Genomic DNA, 19047 nt, shown 5'->3' on the forward strand with positions numbered 1-19047 from the left:
CTCACCTTTGTTAAATGAGTTTATAGTGAAACTGTAAGGCTATCTTCTTGTTCAGAGATTGTCCCAAGCCATTAAATGGAAACAACATCTAAAACACAGAAATAATGTCCTTCCAGACAGGCCTGTCAGCAGAATTGATACAGTAATCTGAATGGAATATCTGGAAACCTACATGCGATGGCTGCAACTGTCAGAGCTATGAGTTCTACTCAGATGGCTTTTGCAAGGCATCAGTGATAGGAAGAAGCTGAACTACATTTTCACATACCCTAGTTGCATTTACATTTAATTTTTCAGCCAAGGCTTGTTAGGACTAAAGGAGTTGCAGTAATAAGCCAAATGCAGCTTCTTCTCACCCACCCCTCCTGTGAGGCTAATTTAAGAACCTGAAAGGGTCAGCATCCAGATAACCTGAACATTTTGCTCTTCAAAAACTGTAATAAAAAGCCACACAACTTCAAAAGGCATAATATATTTCAAGATAATTAAACATTTCAATTGGAGTATCCAAGACCTTATGTCAAACCATAGTACAAAACAGAAGTTTGTACCAAGTATTATCAGTTATTATTGAAATAAATCCTAATGGCTCCATGCTCTTGGCAGTGTGATATAAAAGTGGAAGCACTTCAAAGTATCACCTTGTTTTTAAATTCCTCTTTGAGTTGGATATATTCCTGGACTTTGAGAAATTCTGTTTGATTGGTTGTGCAGGTTGGTGTCCTTGTATACAAACCAAACATTTCCTCCCCATAAAACCATATTAAGCAAGCCAAACACCTGTAGGTCAAGAAAAAAGGTGAGATTAAGGTGCAGGGGTTTTTGTTATTTTTTTGTTTAAAAGCCAGAATATGACTTCAAGGCAAGCCAGAAAAAACCATCATCTTTGGCACCTCTTTGATTTGGACAAGACATTTCCACATGCTTTAGAATATTACAAGCTATTTTAAAAGACTTCTTTGGAAACCAGATAGTCAGCTTACATTATCTTTTGCATGGAATTAGACAAATTCTTTTCAGTCACTCAGAACCTCTGCATATGCCCATCCAGAGCACATGATTAATTATTACTGGGACAATGAATAACAGCCAGAGTTTTGAAAAGCAGGATTCATTAGGAAGATCATACAATAAGCCTCATTTGCCCTGCTGTGAGGAGTTCCTTCTACGAAGATGAGCTTTATATCATTGTATTACAAGGAACCTCTACCTGATGTATAAAAATGCTCACAGTTGATTAAAAAGCTACGTTCAACATGAAAAGACAGAGCAGGAAGCATAGTGTTCCCTCCTTACTTATATCAGTCAACAAACCACTTGAGTGCCACAGTAACACATTTTAAGGTGCTCTTGGCTACAGACAGAAATAATATACTCAAACGTGTCTGGAAATGCTGCATCTAACAGCTTTAGAGACAGATCCTACAAGTTGTTTCTCTTAATTTCTTCAAAGAAAGAAGAAAGAATTTGGTCAGTGTCTTACCACAGTATTCATGGGCCTGAATGACTGATAACCCATAAAGCATTCTTAACCCATAAAGCAACACATGCAATCAGTAGAACAGGGCTCTTGGGTGCCATCAGCTATTTTCTAACACATTTATTGTACCCATATGGCTGAAGGCATACTTACCACAGACACATTCAGAGTTCCCATGCTGGTCACAGAAGCAAAACGACAAGTTGTTCCTGGTGCTTTGCAAGATTCAACTCCCAGAATAATGCTGGCCCCTGTGGACACTTTGATGTCAGCAAGTGCCTTTGCCCAACCAAAAGTACTGACCAGCCACAGAAAGGCTATTACGACAGTGATAGCCAAGTCCTGTATAAAAGAAGTACTCACTGTTAGGTTAAAAAATTTGTATGAATGTACATAAGAGAACAAGGCAGAGACAGTATCAATTATATCACCAAAATAACTGCATCAGTGCTAATGATCACAAGCAAATTTAGCCATTAACAATGTTGTAATTACAACAAAAGTTGTATTCTGTGTTGATAATCAGCTACAAAACTGTGTGCTTGATAGATGCAGAAAATAGGTGATCTTATCATTTTAAAATTTCTAAAATCAGATGCCTAGCACTTATAAAAATTCAAGTCAAAGTTTAGTAAAGTGGGGGTGACAGGGGAGAAAAGGCAAATGATTTAAATCTGGATGGCTGATATGCTAAAATTTGGCTTGAAACATTGCTAGATCTGTTTCTGGGCATGTTCTGAAATTTCTCATTCTGAGGATCAGGGCTTTGGTATTTAAAGTGACTAACATTCACAACATAAATATTTCCCTCTGCCAATTGCATCTGCACAGCAGGTGCTCTACACATGGAAAATTCCCAGAGACTAACAAGGGAGGTTCCACCTATGGAACAATTGTATATTCAAATACATTGTACAGAATTAAAGTTGTGGTGAAGACACTGTTCACCTGGGAAGGTGGACCTTCATTCCACTCTGCTTTAATAACTGCATAAGGTATGATGCCATGGATGTTCAAGGTCTTTGAGTCCGTTTTCTTCTTGACTGCTGTAGTGACTAGTCTGAGATACTTGTGTTCATGCTCCATCTAACTTCTGGAACTATTGAATGTTCATAAGTTATTCAGATATTCTTGTATTAGCAGTATTTCTCATCTCTTTGTGGTTTCAAAGGCAAAACATCAAATTACCTTAGTATTACTTACAGTTAGTGGAAACTTGCTATTTTGCTGATACACATGCTTATATCCAATATATACCACAAGGGCAGCAATGCAGTAGAGGAATACCAGCACAGCAAGTGTGACAAAGAACTGCACAGAAGAGGAGAAGTTGCCCACAAGATAAACATCAGTCCAAGTACCACCACAGCGTTTTGGGTCTGGTGCACTAAATACAACAGTATTCAACCTGCAAAGATTATATCCTCCATGTAGTTAGAGTTTGCTACAGTGGAAATTTCATACAGTCGCGCTTCACAGTAACAATGCTTCAGCATTCTAGTTGTGTAAGTTTACTCTAAAAGACAATTTATATTTGTATTACGTACTAGTTATAAAACACAAAGATCTGTCAAGACATCTGCAGGTTGTTCCCTATCCTACACCGAGATATGCAATAGCAGCTTCAGGAAGAGTATCTTCAGTTTAAGTTTAGAGCAACTAAAGAAAAACTCTAATTTGGAAGCAAACTTAACTGAACCATTTTAGACGTAACATTATTTTAGAGACTGGCAGCTAAACAAGGGGATCAGGACTTAAAAGGCACTGAGATGCATTACAGCTACTAGAAAATACAAGCACTGAATCTTCAAGCATACAAAGTTCAATTAAACCTGTGACCAGCAGCAACCACTCAGTGACCAGCACAGAATTATTTCAGATTCCCACTATCCCCTCCAAGTGCTGTTACAATGGTGGGGTTTGTGACCAAATTTTGTACTTCTGTAGTAATTTTTACTAGTTGGCCTCTGAATCTATTTCTATACTTACACCTATGCTTATTGAACACATATGGAACACCAGCTCTGCACCTGTTGTAACTGTGCAGCTGTGAGAACAAAGAGGAAGCCTTCCTCCTCATGCTCCAGGAAAGGAGCTTGTCTCTGCAAGAGCACTACAACAACAGTGGAATATTTAGTTTTTATGTACCCAACACCCACTCTCACCAAGATCATAGCGAACTAAAGTGAAAAGTGTTTTCCATTCAGCCTTTAAACAAAAATATGATAATGGCACATACAAAATAATCTTACCTATACCTCCAAAGCAACTACAGACTGATGAAAAAATATGCTGCTAAGGTTAATTGCACTGTTTTGCTTATTATTGCTTTCTGTAGCATTCATGCACTACTAGAATAGAGCTTAAGGTAGAGCGATACAAAGCAGTAATACAGCCTATTACCATTTCTACCTACTTCTTTCTATAAGGCACTGACAACCACAATGTTTTGAACAATTACAACTAAGTTTGTTGTTTGGTTTTTTTTTACTACTGCAGAGCAAGCCAGAGGTTTCTCATGTTAGTTCAGATATGTACAGTAAGTATGTATTCACAGAGAGACAGATGGGGTAAAAAGTGAATTGTAAATAATTAGTGTATGAGTGACAACTGAAGAGCTAATACTCACCTGAATGGATAAGCAAAAGCAGCTGTAACTGTTTTGTTTACCACACCTTTGCAGGAAACTAGAAGGGTCGTTTCACCTTGAAAGCCTCCACACGTGGCAAAAGCAAAGATAGAAAAAATCTGTAGGAATTGATGCATAGACATATTAGTACACAACACTAGAGCTCAAAGGAAACAAGCTCAACCTTTTAGCTGAAACAGCTAATGAAAGCAAGAAATAGGGACTAAGTTAGCAATGGGAAAGCATTAGGTGATGTCAAGGGGTAATGGAAACACTAAGTTTCTATAACCCAAAATCATGAGCAACACCACTAACAGAAAGTTCTTTTTGTTTATATTTCTCTTAGCTCTACCCTAAAAGTTTCTTTTTTTTAATGCTAAAAGCCAGCACAGTACCTCTTAGAGATCATAAGGGAAGAATTTTTAGGCATCTCAGACATCCACAACAGCACATCAGCATAGCAAGAAGCTACATGCTTGTAGTATTGCACATCAACTTGACCCCCTGAGTAGCTCTTGGTCACTAGCAAAACCCTAAACCCCCAATAATCTGAACACACAACAGACAGCAGCACCAGTTACTACAACAAACTTAATTAACACACAGATTTTACATATCCACAGAACTGTTCTCTTCCCTTCCAGCCAGAGGGCTTAGCTGAAGAGCAGCCTCATAATGAGCATCCACCACCAGCAGCACGAGGCAGGGAGCAGGCAGTCCACTAGCACACCCCCCTTTAGTTCTACCCAGCTGTGACACAGGAGCAAAGCCAGGCCTTGGAAAGGAGAAGAAACAGCCCCATGAGGAGAAGAGAGGTCTTCCCTCTGTGCTTCCACAGCCCCACTCACCCACTCGAGGACCTTAATGAAGCCCAGAGGCTCCAGGAACAAGCCAAAGTCCACCCTCAAGCCAGCCATCCTGGGAGATACCACAGCAGCCAGCAAGAACCCACACCACCACCTGTCCACAGCCCCACACAGGCACCTCCCTATATGGGCAGCCCCCTGTGCTCCTCCCTGCCACACCCCTGCCACACCCACTTACCCCACACTGGGCTGGCCCCACCCCGTGTTACCTCATGCCAGGGCTGGTCTCACCCAGAATTACCTCACACTGGGGCTCTTCAGCCCCAAATCAGAGGCCGGGGGAGGCCACCCCCTGTGGGACAGGATTGCCCAGCTGTGTGGGGTGGGTGCCACTGCCACGGAGGATCTTGTCTGTGGGCCAGGGAAATGGCGCAGTACCTACCACAGGAAGGAACAGCTTCGGCCATTTTGCGGAGTGAGGCAGCAGCGATGTCCGTCCGTCCTTCCTTCCTCCCTCCCTCCCTTCCCCGGGAGGCTGCAGGGGCTGTGATTGTCTGAAGCTAGAAGGTGCTGCTGCGGGGAAGGCCACGAGTGCTGCGGTGTCAGGGCTACGTGTCCTCCTGGCCATGCCTCATCCCAGTGAGGAAGAAGGGCTTGAGGAGGAGTGAAAAGACCCTGCAGGTCAAAAATTGTTTGCGCAGCTGGGGTCAACAAAGGGGATTCAACTTTTATGACCATGGAACGGTCTCTGAGGACTCAGGATTATTAAGAAAAGATGAGACCTGCTGTCCCTGACCAAGTAGGGCAAAAGCATCTTTTCCAACAGGCTGGCCAATCTGCTGAGGAGAGCTTTAAACTAGGAGTGATTGGGCATCAGGGGGAGATATGATGACCCACATTAAGTGAGGAAGCGGTGGACTGGTTTGGTAAGCAAAGGGCATGGGTTGACATGATTTCAAGGAGAGACTTTGAAAACAAGGAAATAGGGCAGAAGCTCTCCCCCCAAGTGTATGTATGCATATAAGGAAGTGCCACAGAAGACCATTATGGGGGAAGCTCTCATACCTTTTCTGGGAAGTCAGCATGAGAAAGTACCTGTCTAGAGTGCCTCTATAGTAACACATGCAGTATGGGAACAAACAGGAGGGATTGGAGGTCTGTGTATAGTTGCAGGGCTGTGATCTCATTTGGATCATGAAGACAGCGTGGGATAGCTCGTGTGACTGGAGTGCTGCTATGGATGGATACAGGCTCCTTAAGAAGATGGTAAGGTGTCCTTTATGTGAGACAACAGCAGGAATGCATGGAGTTCTGCCTTAGGATGAATGACAAGTCAGCTGAGAGTTTATGGGCTAGGACTGGAGGGCAGAACAACATGGGTGATGCTACTGTGGCTGTCTACTACAAGCTACCTAATCAGGAAGAAGTAGAGGAGACCTTCAGATAACCAGATGGTGGTCCCAGTCCTCAAGGGGAACCTTAAGCACCTGCTGGAAGGGCAACATAGCAGTGTACAAGCAATCCAGGTTTCTGGTGTGCAGTGATGATAGCCCACTCACACAGATGAGGTGCTCTACGGACTTGATACTGACAGAAAAGGAAGGACTGGTCAGGGATATGGAAGCTGGGGGCAACCTTGGCTAAGTTTGCTCTGTGACAGATGTTACGACCATGAATAAGTCGTGGGAGGCCAGCCAAGGGTGGGCCTTGGGGAAGGAAGGAAGGAGTACATGAGGAAACTTCCAGGTTGGAGAATACATGTGAGAATGGTAGCAAAGCATCAGTCTTTCAGCTGGCCTGGGAATGCACTGCCGCAAAACATTGGCACCAGGGTCTGACGTTCTCACAAAATTTGCTTCTCTGTTCAAGGAAGATTTTTGACCCTAGGTTTCTGTACAATGAGCAAGAGAGGTGCTGAGATCTGCCTGCTGCTACGGGCTCCTGGAGGTAGTCCAAGTTTAAAGCTGTAGAAAGGATAGCTCTTTCCTTTCTTTCACTGCTGTGTTACAAATACAGCTGCTGCCCAGCTTGGCAGCCTCCTCCCTGGCTCGCGTCTTCTGCTTTGTTCTCGTTTGTGCTTATGAGCATACGTACCATGGACTGCGCACACAAAATATGGTCAATCCCCAGTTGTCAAATGTTGATGTGCCTGTCCTTGAGGGTCATATAAACTCTTAAGATAAATAGAATAAGCTCCTTTATTACATGAAAATGACATCAATGATACTTCAAAATACAATGAATTATTATTACTGATTCTATTAATTCCAGTGTCTGTAAACAGCTTTTAAGTCTGATGTAACTGTAATCTTGCTAGCATCACTACTAAGATAGTTATTAATGTATGAGCTTGCTGTTAAGATCAACTTGCAGATTCGTAACTAATTAATTAAAAATGGTGACTAGTTGGCCTGTCTGTTGGAAATCTCCGAGAATATTTGTTTGTGGGTACAAAGCACACCTGGTGCAGAGTGCACTGAAGGGTGAGAGCACCTGCATGGCTACCAGTGGAGCTTTCGTTGGCAGAGTGAGGCCGTTTTGCAAGCTCTCAGGGAGCTACGAACAGGGTGGCAAACCTCCCAGGAATCTACCAGAGCGCACAGGTATCATCAAGCATATGCTAAATTTAATTTTTAAAATGTTGCATTGTCTTAATTCTGTCATTGGAGTAGAGCACTCCCAGATGTGTGCAGGCTTTTGAAGCACAAAAATGATCAGCCACTCCTTGGAGCAGGCTACTAAAACACTCACTACTGTTAGAAATCACAGCAGGGTATCACAGGAATGGGAACGCCTAAGGTGGTAAGAGGGGCCTAAACCACCAGTCTGCAGAATGGTACTTTGCATTTCCAAATGTAGATGACAAGATCTGTGAGGGTCCGGACCTCCTGTGTGTGCTTTAGCATGGTCTTGGACACAGCCTTGAGAAAGTTCCATCTCCTGCAAATGCATTGCATTGCAGCTCCACCAGCCTTTTAGTATGGCAGGGGCAGAGCTGTCTGCCTGAGCCTTCAGCCTACAGCTTTGCGGGTGCTTTAGATACGCCTAGCAAAGCCTGTCTGAGTACCTTCAAGATAAGGTTTAAGACAATAAAATTAGTTATCTCATTAGTTATAATGAATTTATAATTTGACTTCGTAAGATATGTCATTGACTGATGTTGCAAGGGAAGAACAGCAAGCTGTGATTTTGGTCCTGAAATGAATCCCTCTTAGATGCAATGGAGTTGAACAGTGGGCACAAATTAGGGAATGAGACCACAGCAGAGCTGTGCAAGTCTCCTAGGGTCTCTTTTATGGGAATATTGCAATGGCACAACTAAAACGTGCATTAATTTGAGCTGTGCAGGTCTTGTAGGATCAAAATCCAGTGGGGGAGTCTGTGGAACTGACAGTGTTTTTTCTGTATTTCATGGTGGTGTTTCTAAAGCAGTTGGTGAAATGCCCTCTGATCTTCTAAAGGTCTGTCATAGAATTAAATGAGCAGTGTCCAATCCAGGAAAACGTACCCTGTGGGAGACTGACTATGCTCCCTGCTCTCCATACAGTACATGAATCTAACCCCCCCCCGCCAATCCAGACAAGCAGTGCTGAGGGTTCAAGCCACCTTGATTAGTTTAGCTGCCTGAATAGCCAGTGCCTTTAAGGAGTAAAATAGGAATACAAAAGAAGAGGCAGAACAAGATAAAAGATGGAATATCTATTGCTCATCATCTCCACATCCTCCATGATCAAGAAAAACTGTTCCATATATAAGTGGCATATAAAGACTTGGTTCAGTCTAAATGATCCAAGCAGCTTCCTGCCTCCCCCCCCAATATATCTCAGTAGGTTTTTTTCTCTGTCTTTGTTCTTCCCCATCTTCTACTTAAACCCTACAAGCAATGTATCTCCCTAAAAATACATATAAGCTTTTGTTTGATTCCTCTCCTTTTCCACTTGTCGGTTACTTAAAAGCATTTCATTATTTAAAGCATTCTTCAAAAATGCTCTCAGCCCTGATTGATTTTTTTATTATTATTTTTTTTTTTATTCCCAAAGTCTCTTCAGGTGTCAGATGTCTGGTATGGATGTACTCTGAACTATATACAATGTTCTAGCTGTGGGCTCATTAATTCAAAATTGGAAAAGGCTCTTAATTTTTCACTCCATATAACTTATCTCTCTGCTGGGGTTGAAAGTATTTTGGAACATTTTTGCTAGTGGATTGCATTCCAAAGTGATATCAAACACTTTAAATATAGACAGTACTTCCACAGAGCTAATTTCATAAGCTGAAACCAATTCTGCATCAAATCTCTGCAAGGAAAAATTTAAGCAGGTAGACTATATACTGTTTAAGAGCACCAGAAAAGCTCACTACGGAAAAAGAGGGTTATTTTGCTTGGAAAATTAGTTTGGCTTAGAGAGAAAGTGACAGAAGTATAAAAATTATATAACAAATGGGAGAAAGGAGAAGTTGGCAATAATGAATATAAATTAGAAGGTGGCCTATTGCAGAAAAATGATAAGAAAGCAAACTGACCAATGGACCAGTATATGGTCTACAGCCTTGCAGAGAACAGCATTTTTGAAACACAGGAGGAGAAAAGAGATTATAGCAAAGTGAATAGACATAAATGATGGAAATCAACTAAAAAAAAAAGAAAGAAAGGAAAAAAGGGCAAGAATGGCCAATATTATATTCTATATTTGGGAAAAAGCAGGAAAGTATTAATATGCTAATCATGTAATAAATCCTTTCCACTCCAGCAGGGCTCAGGGGAGTGTTGCGTCACATCTGCTAAAGCTTTTATATCAGTTGTGAATACCCAGCAACCCCAATTTGGACAGGGCTGATAAAGGAAAACTCTTAATGTGAACAATGGTTGCTGGTCATCTTTGAAATGCTGGTCAAGATACCGATGTCTGATGTTATGGCAATATAGGCCTATCCATTTATCACTATTCTTAAGAAAAGAGATGGGGTGGCTGATGCAGAACCCTCTTGATAGAGAATTAAATTAGAACAATATAGTTAATGTCAAGCTTCATGGTCATTTTGTTGATTAGCTAATGCTTAAGCAGTGATGATCAAAAGGCTGGGCCAATAATAGTTGTCCCTGTAACATACTTCCAGGTTCTGCAAGTATTTGACCTGGTACTTGATGACTCTAGAAGGATATAAAACTGATGTGAAACACTGATTTAATTAGAAACTAGGTAACTGATAGCTCTTAAACTGAAAATCAGTATTATCAGTGAAAACATAAAAATAATTTCTCAGTATACCGAGTCCCATTCTTTGGAAGATAAAAAGGAGGATGAAACTGTGGCGTTTATATAGCTGGTCTCATGGTGTCTGGCGAGGCTGTGGGAGAGACCAGTGGGATTCCTGGCTGCCCCAGGGAGACAGGTCTCCAACAGAAAGAGCAAAGCACTAGTGCCCCTGCGCGAGGAGCAAGTGAGCTTCCTCTGGAGTGTTGTGCAGTAGACTCATTTACTAATGCTTGCAGAACATTAATTGAAACTACCTGGATGATTAAGGGTCATGGAGAGCTCATTTTCTGGAAGAACTTGGGTGGTTTAGCTTAGCAAAATGAAGGGTAACTGAAGGTATTACTGCTGGCTGGAAGTACACAAGGGAGTAGATGCAGGGAAGGCAGAGATTTATACTAAAAGACAGGTTTACCACAGGGATCACTGCATATAATCAAAGACTATAATTTATGCTGAACATAAAGTGTAAGTATGAGATTCTAGAAATGTCTTCCAACAGAAGGCAAACACTGGAAGTTGTTTTAAGAGGGAGTTCAGAATATTTGCAATATTGTTGCTTGTGATAGCAGTGGAAAAAAACTTGATGATTCATGATGTTCTTTTCCCATCCTAATCCCCTATGCAATCCAAACAAGGATTAATTCAGGGAAGTCCTGAGCTCTGTGTTTATAGATAAAGCAAGAGTGGATGATTAAGTTAATACTTATCTTGGCGGGGGAGACACCATTGCACGGGACCACTCTGTCCACAATACTGTCTATTCAGCAGGTCTGCTGTAACTTTGGAAACTCCAGGTGGGGAGAGTGCTTTTCCTCCTCTCATATTAAATAAATCTCACCTGCCAAATAGCTGTCTACAGGTAGTTTCTCATGATGTAACAATAGGCTGCATTTTTCTGTCTGTTTTGTTAGCTGGCTATCTGTTTTCTAGTATCTTTGCATCATTTTATTTGCTTGTGTATGTTTTAAATCTTTCCTCTTTAGACATGTTAGTATATTTATTATCCCATTTATTTCTCTTTTGGCTCTCTAATAACAATGCTTAGTTACATTGTTCCTTTTCCCTGATTTCTGCAGCACCCCTTTGCCTCATCTCCGAGACTTTGGAAATCACTGTTTAATGTCGGCCTTCGCTAAAAGTCCTTGAGACATATCTCACAGCATGTGCCATTCATCTATCATATCCAAGCAGGTTTTAAGTTCTGTGGTTAATACAGGTTAGATTTTCTGAGACACTGTATCAAAATTTTTAAATTCCAGGCATTTTACACTGCCTTTATTTTATTTACTCATAGCAGCTTACTTACTTCTGAACTGTTATGTTGCTCATTAGTACCCTTGCTGCCTTGAATTTTAATTTTCTACTGCTGCATGTGTAAAAATTCCTGTTATTCTCCTTGATCCCTGTGGAAGCCACTGAAAGGCAGCCAGTCATGTCCCCTGCCCCCCACATTTCTGTGTACATTTCCAAAGGGCAAGAGGGAAGGCTGCCCTTCCCAGAGGGGCAGTGGCTCCTCTGGAGGATGCTTCAGAGCAGAAGTTTCTCGTAGATTCTCTTGCCTCCCAGGCAGTGTGATTTCCATGGGGGATCACAATCTATAAACGAATCCTGTGGCTTAATTTTCATAGCTCATCACTTTGTAGGTGTTAACTAGGTAGCTGTGGGACCTACCCTGTACAGTATGCTGATATGTGCCTTGCTCTGTAAATACTCCTTGGAAAGTCATCGCTGAAGACAGAGTTCTGGAACATAACAGTCAGCTGTAAAGGACAAAGAATATGATGTATGCACTTGGAATAAAAATTCTAAATTACACCGTAGACTTACGAATTTTGAGCCACAATTAATTTAGTTGCTTACTGGAAGGGTTTTATCTGGGAGTGCTGACTGGCTGCAGAACTGTGCAGAGAGAATCCTGTTGTACCATCTAGTGGCATGTTGTGATAGTGCACACTGTGAAAATTGCCCATTTTCAGGCTGAGAAGGTTATTATTCATTTAATTAATCATTATTAATTTATGTTTCTCATCTGTGAAACCCAACAGAATTTCTTGGATGAAGGGTAGACGTTAAGAATGCCATAGATGCTGATTTAAAGTGGAAAGCATGGAGAAAAGGTGATAGAACATATTCTCTGCTGTAGCCAGGCCACTTAAGCTTGGTGTGGGTTATCGATAGCATCCCTGAATATACATTAGTCTCACTAAAGCATAGCATTTAGTACTACATGTGATCTGTACCTTATGGCAAAGCACACCTCTGTAGTGCTATTATTAACTTAATTTTTGATGAATCTAGGAATCAGAAAACCCCTTCCCTTGCCCCTCTCTTCATTTTCTGACAGCAATATTTGAGAACTAACCTAGTAAGTTCAGTTTTGACCATATCACGCCACTTTCGGGCAATATCTGTCCATTGCATTTCAGTTTACCACTGTGTTTTCTAGTGCTTTATGTGCTGCTTGGTTGGCACTGACAGTTCAATAAACATACTCCATCCATGGCTGCACTGTTCTCTGCAGAAGTTTATACTGTCACACATTTTAACTGATCAGGACAAAAAATAAACCCATGAATATGTCCTTTTTTTGTACCAAATGGATGCCCAAAAGCTTGTGCTGGCACAAAGCAAGAGGTAGTTTGAGGCAACATCCCAGGAGTGTTCTGAACACAAAGAGCAAGAGAGTTTGGCTCCCAGCAGAAAATGCAGGGTAGGACAAAATCCCTTGGGACTCCTGAACTGGACTCAGGATCAGCTCAGATCTACATACCTGTTGCGAAAGGCCTGTTGTAGAATACTGACTCTCAGAATTAAAGAAGCTTTAAAATGTGTCCATTTATCTGACGGATAAAATGCAGCATCCACTCTACATGCTGAACTACTGCTGCTATGCTGGTGTGCAGCTAATGCCGCTATAAAAATTGTTTGCATTTGTAACCAAATCTCATTAGAAGTTTATGTGTAATTAATTATACAACTATGCTGAATGCATTACTTTTTTTTCTTCTTTATTTTTCTTGCAGGTTCCAGATTTCCCAACTGTTGACAAAGGATGTGTTAATGACATCATTATGAAGTTCTGTTGTTTACTGTTTTCTTCAACAAGTAGCAATTTTATTGACTTTGGCAGAGAGATTGGTGTTTTGCATGATTTCAATAGATTTTGTGACACAGAGGCATAATATAAACCAAGATGTTCCAGAATAAACAGGACTATTACTACCAGATGGAAACAGTCCTGAAGCATTATTGGACTTGAAAAAACAAAAACATTTTAGGAAAAACATTTTAGGAGTCAGCTTAATCATCTTGAAAACAATATCTAAGTATAAAATACTGTTTCTTGAGAAAACAACGGAAGGATATAAATAGTAATTATTCCAGATCTTGCCACTTTATTGTCTATGCACATATTTAGAATGTGCTAGTCTTTAAAAGACATACCAACACACTTGAGTTAGTGAGCTAACTATACAAAGTAATTTGAGTCTGAAATGAGGTATTTCTGATTATAACACAAATCAAGGCAGCTAAAACTCAGATGATATTCTGGCAGCAGACTTAAAAATACATGAATTTAGAGACAGTAGATGTTGGCTGACCATATTTGTAGTGCTGGTCAAATGATTAATTGTGATTTTCAGATGGATTCTAAATTTATCCTGGTAACAATAGCTTATGCAACCAGTGGATAATGAGCCCTGACACATGACAGGTTTATAACTCAAATCCGGGTCATGGACATCAGGCCACAAAATAAAAGTTAATCTATTCAACAGTACAAATATTTCTCATTCTAAATGGTGAGAAAGGAAGTCTTGTGTACTTGGGTGGAATAACTGTACACAAATACAGATGGTCAAGCAGGTATTATTTGTTTGCCAGATGAGACACAATAGATATTCTTAAACAATCTGTTAAGAATTTGGAAGCAATGAAATGCACTGGGTAGATCGTATCTTTTAGATCACAAATTGGAAAAATACATATGGGTTAAATAAAATGCAAACAGCAACGAGAAGTAAAGTGAAAACTGAAATAGAGGGCATAATAAAATTAAAGTGACGCTATGTAGTTAATTCAGTTATTACCTGACTGGATTAAATTTTCTAGAAAACAAAACACAAACCAAACATGTCCCAAGAAGACTATGTGAATAAAAAAGCCTTTCTTAATGTCATTAGATGCAAATGCTACTCAGTGAAAGAAAATAGTTCATAAGTCCTCAGTCCAAAAGTTCATAGACTTCCAAATGCAAGGGTGAGCTCTCTTTTTGATACAAGCCAAGAGTTTGGCCAAGTCCCACTTCACGTAGAAAAAGCAAACTATACTCTTGGCACTGTAATTTGGTAGCTACATGTTTAATGTCTTTCCTCCAAGACTGCTTCAGCACTTGACATTTAGCAGAAACAAACTGAGTAGGCACACGGTGACCCCTGGCCTTTTCTTGCTGCATCCAGTCAGGGAATAAATTTGTCCACTGCCGATACCTGCCAGACACACTGCGGGCTTCAACAGGAGCACAATTTTTGGCAGAAAATGAGCAAATGAGGATACCAGTTGAAAAAGATGTTGCAATGTTGCCAAATTATCTTAGGAAAACAATATCACAGAGAAACCAGAAGAAAAGGATCTCCTATAGGCTACCTGACAAGTCCAGACCTTCAAATACTTGGGCTGTAAAAACCCTGGCCCTCCCAGAAAGATTTTTAAAAATCAGGTTTACAATTTGCTTTAAGCATTTTTCCAGTTTAATTTTTAAAGAATCTTCTTATCTTTCCAGAGCCTTATCAATGTGTTAAGTGGCAGTATAAATGCAGTGTAAAATGTAGTATAAAATACAGAAGAAAACCTTAGTTTCCAAGGATGCTTCAGCTGCAGGAAATTAAATGTGGCCAGGGTCCTTCCCAGGCAGACGCCAGCTGACATGGTGTTATATGACTCTCCGCTCATAAAGCCTCAGCCTCCAAACCATGGTGGCTGTATGACCTGTTGGGAACCACCTCTGGACCATCCTCACATCTGAACTGTGCCTGGGAATTATCTGGGAGCATGTCCGTGTGTCCAATTCCTGCCCCAGCGTGCTTCACCAGTTTGCTGACCGGCAGCGCTCCAGGGCAGGTGGCTCTCCTTGCCACTCTTGAATTTTCTCACATAGAAGCAGCATTTTTGTGGGAGGGCTGGAGCACCCATAGAGAGAGAAGAAGTTGCCTGGGATTTCCTTGTTGTTCCCTGTTGCGGTGACTCTCATTGCTCTCCCACCTCTCCAGGTGCTTAACTGCTTGTGTCAGTCCTTGCAAGCCTAATTTCTCCCTTCAGCCATCACCTCCCTCCTTCATACCGCCTCCGTTTTTCACAGGATCTTTCTCATGTTAATCAATCCTGAGGGAATTTTTCCAACCTCCTGTGATGGGAGATAGCAGGCAGCAGGAGGCTGGCAAGCAGCCAGGCAGGCAGGGGAATAATAACGCTGCCTTGTCTCCTCCAAACCCATTTTATTGTAAGCATCCTGCTGTACAAGCCATTTTGTAAGCCATTCATCATATTCACAAATGAGCCCTATACTCACAGAAAATTTTGAAGAACAGAAAGCTTAGAAGGAAAGTCTAGGTCACCTAATTATGTGGTCACTCCAGGGTCTTTTACACATACTGGTGCCACTGTCATCGCAATGTGTCCTTCAGCAAGTATCTGCATGTCCACAGAGCACAGCCAGTAAGGTGTGCCTTACTTGTGTACAGCGCTTTAAAGCCTCCAGCTCTGCCATGCTGTAAGAGATACCTGTTGTGCTGTCATCTCACGGGCATGGGCTGCTGTGCGTGTGTGTGTGTATGAACATATAATTTAAACCAACCAAACCCAGGAGTCAGTTCTAGGAATTAATACACCTCGTGTTTCAGCACTGGAATTGCTATGTTTTGAGTAGCTTCCTGGGGATTTTTCCAGTAGTTGGTTTAATCAGTCTTGCTGGTAGTCTGTCAGCCCCAGGCAGCATTTCAGTAGAGCGTATTAGTGAAACATAAAGCTGGAACAACCTCTGAGGGCCACGGACAGCAAACTGCGAGGCTGTCCCAGCTTGGCTGGTTCTGCAGAGGCATAAATCCACTGTTATTTTCTCCCTTCATCCCTTCTGCACTGAGCACACACCAAATTCTGGGCTATACATAGTGGCTAAAAGTTCTACCTTCTCCATGCTTTCCCGTTAACATCCAAGAGAGAGGATTTGGGGGTTTTTTGGAGCTCCCTCAAACAGGTATGTATAGGCTTGGCACATAACATATGCACACATAATCTACATTAAGCTATAAATTTCAAGCACCTGATTAAAATGCATATTGTTAAAGGAAGGCAGAATTTAGGGCCTAAGTGTTTTGACAAAACCTTCTATAAAATGGAGCTTCATTCGATTTTTTTCCTTAATGATATAAATCAAGAATAACTCCCTGGAAGTCATATCCTAAAAAAAATGGATGTCATTGAGCATCTCCCATGAAAATAGATAGCTTTAATTGAAGAATTTGGCTTCAGTGCAAAAACATGAAGGTAGAAATCAACACAAATGAGAGGTGTGTGTTCCTGTGGGAATACTCCACTTTTTCTCTGTATACATAAGATGAGGTTCTCACCTGGACACATACAACCAAAACTGGATACAAGGAAGAAATGTTTACGATGAGGGTGCTGAAACACTGGAACAGGTTGCCCAGTGTTCAAGGTCAGGTTGGAGAGAGCTTTGAGCAACCTGATCTAGTGAAAGATGTCCTTGCCCATGGCAGGGGGGTTGGACTAGATGATCTTTAAAGGTCCCCTCCAACCAAATTCTATGAAAAATTATGATCTAAGTTGCATGAATTCCTCCTTTCCCACTAGCTTTTCTCTGGATGAGACATTATGACAGCCACGGGATTCACCGAGTTGTATGAAAGATCTCCTTTTTTGCTACAGTGCCACTGGCAAATGGACTCCCTCACCAAATCCCATGTGTCACAACTCATTTGGGGCTGGGAGAAACACTTCCATACTTTTATGTATCTTTCCCCTGGTTTTGGGCACTACCAGAGAACAGACTATAGGGTCAGACAAGCTCCAGGTCTGATCTAGTATGGGCATACATGGGCAGTATAGATTTAAAATTCCAAACACCACACTGACGACCCTCCTCTTCACGTGCTCACAGTAGACTAATTCCTCAGCAGCTTTCTTTTTAGCCTCTTTGTGGCAAATGCTCATTGCCAAGTGAGAGGGGTTTAATGGCTTGGCACAAGATTCAAGAGGTGCTGGAGATGTCCCTGATGAACTGTGACTGAATGTCAGCAAGCCATTAGCTGAGATGATTGTTTATTTCACGCTGACCACTTTACTTCCGCTTAAACTGCTCCATTAAAAATAAATGTGCTCTTCAGACACCAAGTGGACAGTCCTCGCACAAGGCTCGCTTCGGTGCGAGGCCCAGCAGCGTGCAGTGCAGATCTGCAGGCAGCCCATGGCTCAGCCCCAGCCCTCCTGGCTGGGAACGCAGTCGTGGGCTATCACGTGCCCAGGGCCAGCCTGGAGCGCTGCCTTGCCAGCTCAGACACGGCAATGTCCTTTCACACTCACAAGACCCTGGCATGCCTCTGTCCAAAGAGCTCTGCATACTTGGCAGCCAGCCCACTTGTGATTTTCCAGTGGCACGTGTTCAGTGACTGCTGCCGTTAGCTTTGGCAGATGCAAGGAAAACATTTTTGTAACCCTGGAAAATTCCCAGTACTCACACTCCAGCTGACTGGTTAACAGCATCCTCCTCCAATGGCATCTCTGGACTGAGAAGCATCAAGGAGCATAAGAAATAGGCTAGAGCCTTAGAAAAGAAGGAAGAAGGTCAGGGAGAGAAGAAGGAAAAAAGCAAGGAGCATTTTTTTCTCTCTTCAAGAATTTCATTATATTATTTCTTATTCCAACTATTCAAAAGTTAATAGTCGGTCCTCATAACCATGCTGTTTTTAAGGTATGCAGTTAGCTTAAAAATCAGGCTCTTGATATAGCTGAGATTCCTTTTCATTTGTCTTCTGATCCTTTACCTTTAGGAGGTGACATTTGCCAGCTTTTCTCTGCAGTCTCAATGGCTAGAAACCTACTTTTCACTGCTGTGAAAGCTGAGATCCTCACATAATCATATGACTCCAGAAGCTGGAGATAGAAGTACATTTCATCCCACGGGACCAGCCATCAGAGGGCTGGCAACACTGCAGAATTTCCCTGGAGAGCTCATCCTGCTGTGCTTAATGTCCCAAAGATAATGTACAAAGTCTCAGATGAGCTGAAGGAGCAATCTAAAGGTCACATTCAGCCCCGTGCAATGAACCAGCATAAGTCTATAGATCATGTACCTCTCAAGTAGGACCCCTCCATCTAGGCAATACTGACATTCATGTTGACCTCAAGACTGGATTGAATTTCACTCAAGGTACATACAGAAGAGCCAACAGCTCTACTGATGACTGCAAAAGTGAATGGGAGCAAAATCTCAGAACTAGAAAAGGATTTGGGGTTTGGGTCATCGTCTTTTTTTATTATTATTATTATTTTTCCTTTCTTTCTGGTAGATGGCTTATTCCCCCCAAACGTCTCTTGTGTTGACCAAAACTTGTATTTAATTCAGAAAGTATCTTTTGGGTGAAGGTAATGGTATGATATCTACAGAGAAGAAAAAGGTATGAACTATTTTGATTAACATGTTACATATATATATAAATATGTGTCTAGAAATAAGATTTCATACTTACATGTTTTCAAATAAAATGCTGTAGTTTCTTCATTTTGAAACCATGTTTTATTCTGAAATTTGCCTTATTTAATAATGAGGACAGATTCAAACCTGATCAGACACAGAAC

The 19047-nt window shown here is 41.4% G+C and overlaps 1 protein-coding gene across 1 annotated transcript; it reads right to left on the bottom strand.

Moving 5' to 3' along the window:
• Positions 1 to 648: 648 nt before the first annotated feature.
• Positions 649 to 5095, bottom strand: SYPL1 (synaptophysin like 1). Its single transcript, XM_009923655.2, has 5 exons — positions 4958 to 5095; positions 4110 to 4228; positions 2684 to 2888; positions 1634 to 1822; positions 649 to 780 (listed from the first exon to the last, which is right to left on the bottom strand). Exons 1-5 carry the CDS (start codon positions 5024 to 5026, stop codon positions 649 to 651), a joined length of 714 nt encoding a protein of 237 aa, XP_009921957.1. The 5' UTR covers positions 5027 to 5095.
• Positions 5096 to 19047: the final 13952 nt, after the last annotated feature.

Source organism: Haliaeetus albicilla, chromosome 14 (assembly GCF_947461875.1).
Source record: "Haliaeetus albicilla chromosome 14, bHalAlb1.1, whole genome shotgun sequence".
NCBI classification, from domain to species: Eukaryota; Metazoa; Chordata; class Aves; order Accipitriformes; family Accipitridae; genus Haliaeetus; species Haliaeetus albicilla.

Coding starts and splice junctions, on each gene's coding strand:
- SYPL1 (XM_009923655.2), bottom strand. CDS start 5,026: ATGGCTGGCTTGAGGGTGGACTTTGGCTTGTTCCTGGAGCCTCTGGGC. Junction 1,823..2,683: donor ATAGCAAGTTTCCACTAACT/GTAAGTAATACT, acceptor TCTTTTATACAG/GACTTGGCTATCACTGTCGT. Junction 781..1,633: donor GAACTCTGAATGTGTCTGTG/GTAAGTATGCCT, acceptor CTTGACCTACAG/GTGTTTGGCTTGCTTAATAT.